The sequence below is a fragment of the Typopeltis vanoorti genome, chromosome 12 (genome assembly GCF_054136105.1).
Source record: "Typopeltis vanoorti isolate ZY-2024b chromosome 12, IOZ_Tvanoo_1.0, whole genome shotgun sequence".
Classification (NCBI taxonomy): domain Eukaryota; kingdom Metazoa; phylum Arthropoda; class Arachnida; order Uropygi; family Thelyphonidae; genus Typopeltis; species Typopeltis vanoorti.
This window is the reverse complement of record NC_143560.1, coordinates 83,168,454-83,177,806: the sequence shown is the minus strand read 5'-3', so window position 1 is coordinate 83,177,806 and position 9,353 is coordinate 83,168,454. Positions and strand designations below refer to the sequence as shown.

Here is a 9,353-nt window from a genome sequence, read left to right as displayed (position 1 = left end):
ACCTTTCAATAAAAAGTTTAGCTTTAAAGAGTGACCACCAATCAAAGGTTGGGAAGTAGGCATGTCAGTGATGAGAGTAGCAATATAGAGTTTGGAGCATTTTGGATACTGTGTCCTATAGCAAGCTGTTATTAAAGATCCAGTATGCTCATCATATGTGTCCAGTGTGTTAAGGATACAGATGCTTAGAATGATGGAAGATATGTGATACTCCTTATGAATGGCATTGTGTACATGAATGCATAGTATCTATTGAACTGTGCTTGGTAAAACTACCTTTGGCCCTCCATGAATGCACATTTTCATGTGGGTGCAGGTATCTGAAGACATCAATCAGCTAGTAGTTATTGATTAAATCATGGAGAAGCTGAGCTAGTGAGAATCAGTGTTTCTGGTATTGGAGTCTATCCACTACAAGACCTAGAGTACAGATGAAATCCCCTGCAAGTAAGAGGTAGGGGATTTAACTGTACTGAGTGTCATGAGTGTAATATGTATGCATGGTGAAATGTGAGAGATGTTTGTGGAGAAATAGGAGACAAGAGAACGTATGGATTTGTAGGAAGTATGATATTTGGTTAGACTACACATTAATGAATGGGAAACAGGCTGAAAAAAAAATGAAAGACACAGAAATGGAACAAAAGCTAGTGAGACTGAGAGAGTAAAAGAATGTAAGAATGTAGAAGCAAACGTATGTGATAAGGGAACAAAGGGAAGTATAAATGAGGACACAGAAGTAAGGTGCAGCAGAACAGACTACTGAAGTGACAGAGAGTGAAATTGTCGGGATGTAAGATTTGATGACACAGTTATTCAAAATGAAAAATTAAATAAGGAACATATTAGTGGAAACAAATGAAAGTGTGGAAAAGAATAGAATGAAAGGGGAAAAAAAAGGTAAAAAGAGGTGATGAAGAGGAGAGTCCATAAGGTTAACTATTCGGGAGGGAGTTTGAGCAAGATAATTCATATGTTGGACATGAGGAGGAAATGAGCAAGAGAATTAGTGGACATAAGGAGAATGTAAGGACAAATATCAGGAGGTTATTGAGGTGAGTGAAAGATAACAGTATAGTGGGAAAGGTTGCCAGTATGTAGCCGAGGTATGACAATGATCAGTTGAGACAGAGAGCCAGAATCATGAATGGTATACTGGCAGAGCCATGTAAGGAGAAGGGATTACAGTTTGTGGATGTATGGCATGTACTTTAGGAAAGAATAGAATTACAGACTTGATGGATTGCATTTGAATGGCTTTGGAGTGAGTGCACAGGAGAAACTGTTGCTAGATGGCAGTGCAGTGCATGATGCAGCAAGAGATCAGAAGTAAGAGATGAAGTGAATAATCAAGAGAGTAGTATTGAAGAGACAGAAGTGCTGCAATAGAAACAGTAATAGTAGTGAGAGATGAAAAGATAATGGGAATGCAAGAGGAACAAGGAAATGGGGAGAACCCGAGTTGACAGGAACAAGGCATAGGGAGAGTGGATGTTGTAGTAGTGAATGTATGTATGTATGAGGATGATCAGCATACAAATGGAATAGATGGGAAAGTTGAGACTGAGCAGATATATGTGGCAAGCAGTGATAAAAGTGATTAGACAAGGGTAGGGATTAGACAAGTGGTGGGGAAATTATAACCAACATGTGACTTGTATAGGATTGGTTATAGACCTAAAAGGTGAACTGCTGTGTTTATTTGCAAATGCCAGGAGCATCAAAAATAAGGGATTTGAAATGGTCTCACTGACTGAGTTTATTTCCAAAATTGTTGGAATAAGTGAAACATGATTGAATGAAGAAGATATCCTAACAGGAATAGAAATGGAAAGGAATATTGTTTTTCATGAGAATAGAAAGGACAAAAAGGGTAGAGGAATGCTGATGATGATAGCAGGGAAATTATGTCCACATAAGGTAAACATGAAAGAGGGAAATAGTGGCAATTGTTATGAGACAGTGTAGTGTGGAGTGGAGATTGACATATTTAGTTGGATGTTGCTATAGGCCAAGGAATGTGGAGGGTGGTGATGAAGAAATATATAAACAACTTGGGTTAGTGAACAAAGGAAGGTGATAATTATAGTTAATTTTAATTATTACAGTATATATTGGATTGAAGAGATACTTTGGAAATAAGGAAAATGAATTTCTTGAGTTCTTGAGAGACAACTATCTCAGGCAATATGTAAAAGAGAGTCTGCAAAGATCGAGAGTTTTAGATCTCATCATTTCATCAGAGGATGTAATTGTAAGTGGAGTTTCACACTTTCCTCTAGTTGATGAGAGCAATCATTAAGTGATCACCTGGGTTGTGGCTAGCCATATGCACACTTCTGTGAGGAAAGGTTATATGTTGAAGTCGCTGGTGATTATGGCAAATTTTGGAGAAAGCTAGGAGTTATAGCATGAAATGAGGAGTTGAGCAGTAAGGAAATAAATGCTGCTTGGGAACTGAAAAAGAAGTACATAACAGCATCAATGCATGAATGTATTCCAAAGATCAAAAGGCTGAATAATGTAGGTGTAAAAATGGATGAATGAGGGGCTTAAGCATGAAATCTGGAAGAAGAAGAAGAAGAAGATGAAGGCACTTTGGAGACAGTATAAGATGAATAGTGGTAATAATTAGTTACACAAAAAAGTATAAAGAACAAGTGTTGTGGTGTGCCATGCCACAGGGGTCAGTTTTGGGACCATTATTGTTCATTTTGTATATTAATGATATCGGGATGGGTTTCACTGGTGATATACAGCTGTTTGCAGATGGTGTAAAATTGGAGAGAGCAATGCAGGGTCAAGCAGATTATCATCTGCTTGACCCTGCATTGCTCTCTCCAATTTTATTCTGGCCTTACATGAGGACTTGAATAGATTGCATGAATGGGCAGGTAAGTGGAACTATCAGTTCAATGTTGCAAAGTGCAAGAATTTGAAATTTGGTAAGCAATGATAGGATGCAAAGGATACACTTGGTGGGGAAACTTTAAAGGAGGTAGAGGAGATGAGAGATTTGGGAATGGTGGCAGACAAGGACATGAAATTCAGGATATTGCAGAGTGAAATTACATAAGTTGTGAAGACGTTGCATCGCATAATGGCAATTATGTGGAGGACTCTGATGTACAAAGATAATGAGATTATGATACCATTGTATAAGGTCATGATCAGGTCTCATATGGATTATTGTGCACAGATTTAGTCACTCAGTTTTTATAGTGATGAGGATATGTTAGAAAAGATCCAGAAAAGGTTCCCAAAGGTGGTTAGTGGTCTTTTAGAATGTGGGGTACAGAACAGATTGAAAGAATGTAAACTGCAAACCTTCATGAATATAAGGAGGAGGAGGAGGGGGGGGGGATGATTGAGACATATAAGTTAACACGTTCGCTGCCAACTACGAGTATACTCGTAGTTCGTATATGAGCTTCACAAGCCAACTACGAGTATACTCGTATGTCGATTTACTGACCTCCTATGCCAAACACGAGTTATCCCTTTGTATAATTACCTTAATTTGGACCCTTGGATTCTGAATAAAGCGGAGAGCATATCTGGGGGCTTGGTAGAAGAGAAATAATTTCAACTAAAATATAGTATATTGTGTATGTGCCTCAGATGCCAAACTACGAATATACTCGTATGTCGATTACCAACCTCCTATGCCAAGTGTAAGTTAATCCGTAACATAACACGTAATTTGTAAATCAATTTAAAACTAGTAAAATCAATAAAAATAAAAACCAATCAATGAAATAAAAAAGCACTCAGTAAAATAAAAAAAAAAAAACAATTTATTCAAATTAAGAATGGTACATTTTAAAACAATTTTCCACGCACAATGGTGGTTTTTCCTGGCAAACAGGACAATAATAACGTGTTTCGTGTCTACGTTTGTTTCTTGTACAGACACGGCATGGCTTTGTCGGTTGATTCTTTTTTTCTGTTGGTGGTAAAATTTCCAAATAATGAAAATCCCGATTCCTCCTGATATTCTCTGATGCTGTAAGTTCATCCATTCCAACAAAAGGTGAGATAAATTGATCTCTAAATTTTAATGCAGATATTGCATTTCCAGTAATCATGTTATAAAATTTATGCGCATTTTGAATGTATACCTCAAAAATGCATATTGCCAATTTCTTTGGCCATCTAATTGTCTTTTGTAAGGTGGAATAGTATGAAAGCATTTGATCAGAAAGATTGGTGCCTGACATACCCAAATTATAATCCCTAACGATATTCGGTTTTAACTGAAATTTACCATTCCGATTTTGCGCTTCAACCATTTCAAATTTGTGCATATTTGAAATGGAAAGGACTTCCCTCTTATCCTTCCATTTGCTGACTACAACAGGTCCTCGTCTTTGCCAGACAAATTCCCCTTTCTTTAGTTTCTTCTGAATAACATCTGGTGGATTGTTTTTCCTATTATTTCTCAGCGTTCCACACACATACGTTTTTCTGTTGGTAAGCAATTCTGTTAGAGCTACAGAATTATAAAAATTGTCCATATGCAATACATAACCCCTGTCTAAATATTCTTCCATCAAGTGGAATACAACATCATATGCATGACCCATTTTCGCTAAAGACGATTCAGATTTTCCTTTATAAATTTTTATTTTTATCACCAATCCATTTGATTCGCACAGTTCATAGAATTTCATGCCATATTTATGTTTTTTGTTTTTTATGTATTGCCAAAATGCCAGTCTACCATGCCACAACACCATTGACTCATCAATACATAAGTTTCTGTCTGGTGTGTAGCAATTTTGCATTACACTATTAAAATGATCTAGGACTGGTCTTAATTTGTGCAATTTATCATTAGCTGCTTGAGAATTATCTGCGAAATGCAAATGACGCAATAAAATTTGAAATCGATTTCGGCTCATTTTAGAGCGCCAAAATGGCAAATTGTAAAGTTGATTTGTACTCCAATAATGCTCAATAGACGGTAAATTACAAGGACCCATATGAAGTAAAAGTCCAAGAAATAATTTCATTTCAGGTATGTCTGTTGCTTTCCAGTTAGAAATTCTTCGACTTTTTTTGAGCTTCGCTCGGCTTTCCTCAATATTTTGTAAAGCATATAAATTAGTTTGTTCTACTAAAATTGTGAGAAAATCTTCAGAAAAGAAAAGTTCAACTAACCTTTTGATACTGAAATTTCCAGTGTCAATTTTAAAACCTGCAGTTTCAACAAAGTCAAATTGTGGGGGCTCTTCTTCTGAATTTTCCCAATAAGTTGATGTTGATGTATTTGGCTGGTTGCTAACTTCATCTTCAAAAGTTTCTTCATCATCGGAGTCACCGCTAGAGTCGTCTGTAGGATCATCTTCGGAATAGGAACCAAATATTTAATGAAATTCATCATCGCTCATATTAGCATAAGCTTCTACTTCTATATCAGTAAGTTTTCTTTTACTGGCCATGGAGAAATTGAAGGTTCTTAGAGACTAGAAACTAAAACCGAACTAGACGCAATAAACACTGGCGTCAGAACATGTAATATATAGATGGAAGTGATACGAGATTACTCGTAGTTGGCGTATGAAACAAAATTCTATCTGATAAGCTGGCTACGAGATTACTCGTAGTGACCTTGAAGACGCGAAAGCGCTTTGCGTGCGGGAACAAACTATGACTGGGTAGCGTGGCAGCGAACGTGTTAATCAGGGTAATCAAGGGTTGTCATCAGGTTTGAAGAGATTTTTCATAAAATGGGGGAGGGAGGAGGGGTAGAACAAGAAGCCATCCCTAGAAACAGTGGTGAATGCTGGTCTTGAAATTCACGCTTGCTCTTGTTATCATTCAGAGAGTGAGAGGTGTGATTGAAGTCTGATTAGCGGAATAATGAATTACTGACCATTTAAAAATATATACACTCGGGTCTCTTTTTATGCAGATTCGAAGTTATGCGGTGCATAACTTCAAAACTTATGTACCATTGTACATAATGAACAGCGTATTGCAGCATATTCTGGCGTAAGGTGAGTAACGTGTAAGCAGTGAGTGTCCATGAAGTTTAATTTTGCATGTGAGTAAGTGTTTGTCTTTTCATTATCGAAAGCCTAAATTTTGAACTAATTTTTATTTTAAAGATTTAATTTGGCCCAATGGAGAAAAAAAAGCACCAAAGAAAAGAAATTTCTTTGGAAATGAAAATTGATTTTAGATCACTTTGCAAAAGGAGAGAGAGAGATCTACGGCGATTGGAAAACATTTTAATTTAGGTGAATCCACTATAAGAGCAATCAAAAAGAATGAAGTCACAATAAGAAAATCTAATTTCTGGCACAAAACTAAGTGCCCAATTATCATCATACCCAAGAGATGCTTTATTAGAAAAAACAGAATGAGTGCTTGTAATTTGGATTGAAGAATTAACTCAAAGAAGAATTCCTATAAGTTGTTATTTAATTAAACAAAAAGCTCTTTGGTTTTATGAACAGATGAAGCAATTAGAGCTGTCTACTTCCACTTCCCAGTCTGATAAAGAATTTTCGGCTAGCAAAGGATGGTTAACCAGATTTTTAAAAAGGAATGCTCTTCATAACGTGAAGATTACAGGCAAGGTTGCAGCAACAGATGAAGAAGCAGCCAAAAATTTTCAAGAGAAGTTAGCCAAATTTGTTGAAGATAGTGGATATTGACCTGATCAAGTGTTTAACGCTGACAAAACAGGATTGTTTTGGAGGAAAATGCCTAGTCTAACTTACATCGCAAAGTCTGAGAAAAAAGCAAGTGGGATTAAAGCAAGCAAAGATCAAGTAACGTTGTTACTTTGTAGCAATGTATCAGGGGATCGAATGTTGTAAAACCCCCCCTCCTAGTAAATCAAGATCGATTTACTAGGCTTTTAAAGGCAAAAAATCTAAAACAGCTACCGGTACATTGGATGGCTAATACAAAGGCCCGGGTAATAACTGCTGTATTTACTGAATGGTTCAGTAATGGCTTTGTACCAGAAGTGGAAACATATATGAAGCAAAAAGCTCTCAATTTTAAAGTTTTATTAATTGTTGACAATGCACCAAGTCATCCGCATTTAGAACATCTAAATGTGCAGGTAGTGTGTTTTCCACCAAATACAACAAGCATTATTCAACCATTAGATCAAGGCATAATTGCTACTTTTTAAAAAATATTATGTTAAGCACACTTTTCAATTTATATTGGATAAACTAGATAATGAATCATTAACAGTAACTGACGTTTGGAAATAATTTTCTATTTTGGACTGCATAAATCATGTTTCATCTGCTATCGCTGAAATAAGACCACAAACTTTAAATGCCTGCTGGAAAGCAGCTTGACCTGGATGCATTGCAAACATCTACATTATCAGCTGAAATCATTACTTTGGCACAGGAAATTCATGGAGAAGGCTTTGATACATTTAGCCAGCAAGATGTAGACGAATTACTTGTGGATAATGCCTTAAGTGGCAATGATATTATTGGATATCGATTAACTTTAGATATCGTTGAAGATTCAGTAAACGATGGTGAAGTGGAAGAAAAACCTGTTCCCCTCACTGAAAATATAATTTGAGAAGGTTTTGAACTGTGCAATAAATTGGAAAATCATTTTCTTGTTAATGGCACAAATTCTGAACGAGTCTTTAAATTCCAACATGAGCTGAAGAACTGTATGTCTGGATATTGCGAGCTGTATAAAAAATTAGTAAAATCACCATCGCAAAGTTTAATCACTGATTACATTGTCAGAAGAAAAAAATCAGCACAGAACAAGGGTGAAGCTAATTCTGTTTGTGAAGAACCATTGCCTTTACCATACAGATCTGATGCGCTTACTATCTCTTCTGGTGAAGAAAGTGATTTCGCACCAGTTTGCAAACATTGCCAAATATTGTCTAATAGTGACGATAATTCTGATGACAAGATGTAAAAAAAAAAATTGTTACTTTTCAATAAAATTAAATGAATCAAGCTTCAAAACAAACTTAGGCATTCTTATTTTCCTGAATTTTTATAAACTTTTCATGAGATTTTAGCTTTATTTTAATTCATTGCTTCGGTTTTATGCAGTTTTAGAAAAGTATGGAACGTATTCCTAATTTTTCAACGTTAAGTTAGGTCTTTTTTGTGTGATTTTTTATATGCGGTTTTCTGTTGAACTTATCTACTGCATAAAAAGAAACCTGACTATTAAGAAATGTATGTACATTTTATCATACAAATACAATATTTATTTTATAAATGATATTCTATCTTTTTCAATTTAGCTACTTGAACACAAATTCTGCCCTATGGTTCTTCTTTATGAACTGGTCAATAACATCATCATAAAAAAGTTGGTTGTAACTTAATTTTCCCAAACAACATGCACACTTGTAAAAGCTGGCTGAAGCTCACTGGCTAGAGCTATGTTCACTGCATATGGCCTCTGTTTATGCAACAGAGTGAGACAACATAAATGGCTATGTGTGCGCTGGAAATCACAGTGCTGCTGCGAGTATCTGGAAGCTTCTACAACTGAGCAAGCCAAGGTAGGTTTGACTAGACGAGCAAGCATTGGCTTTGATACACGACGCAAAGCTCAATTATTGCCACGCAAGCTTAAGACGTCTTCTGTCCATAAAAATAAAAGCTTAAATGGAATGCTTATAAATGCATGCATTTATTAACAAATAAATATTAATTCTTTCTCAATTAATGAGCTTGCGCAGCAAGCATGGAGAATTCACCACTGCTTAGTAACTATAAGGAGGGTGTGAAGTGAGGAGCATGTTCTTTACATGGAGAGTGGAATGCATTGACTGTGTTGTGAAATCAAATCAGTTTAAGCTGTGATGGTGTGTATCTCCCATTATAAGTCTTTGACTCCAAACGTCAGATGTTAATAATAATATTAATAATAATAATAATATATTATATCACCTATGTACTGTTGTATATGTTTCAACATCTCGTAAAGGACTTGTCCACTGTATGCATGTTAATTTGAAAATGTTATTGCATGCTCTTATTCATTCAGTAAGGGATGAAGGAACAAAACAATAGTAGACACCTTTCAAGATGATTCATTACTCTTGGATAAAAGATTAAACCAAGTATATAATTTCTTGGTGTCTTTAATTTATAGTATAACCAAGTGGAAAAACTTTCAACAACTATGAGGGTGGTCCGAAAAGTTCTCAGCTTAACAATGAAAACCGAATTTATAATTCCAAAATTATTTTTATTTTTCAACATAATCTCCCTTACGACTAATACATTTATTCCAGTGATGCTCCAGCACTATTATCCCATTCCTGTAGTGGTTCTCAGTAAGATCTGCAAAATACTCCTCTACAGCTGCAATCACCTCTTGATTCG

At 35.8% G+C, this 9,353-nt stretch overlaps 1 protein-coding gene across 1 annotated transcript in view; it reads left to right on the top strand.

The window, feature by feature from the left end:
• The first annotated feature begins 8,401 nt into the window (after nt 1-8,401).
• The window catches only part of LOC150100944 (enoyl-CoA delta isomerase 2-like), an 88,896-nt gene continuing 87,944 nt past the window's right edge, over nt 8,402-9,353 (top strand). Inside the window, exon 1 of the mRNA XM_090401939.1 lies at nt 8,402-8,524. Coding sequence (XP_090258065.1) covers nt 8,402-8,524 — 123 coding nt within the window. The remainder of the gene's footprint in view (nt 8,525-9,353) is intronic.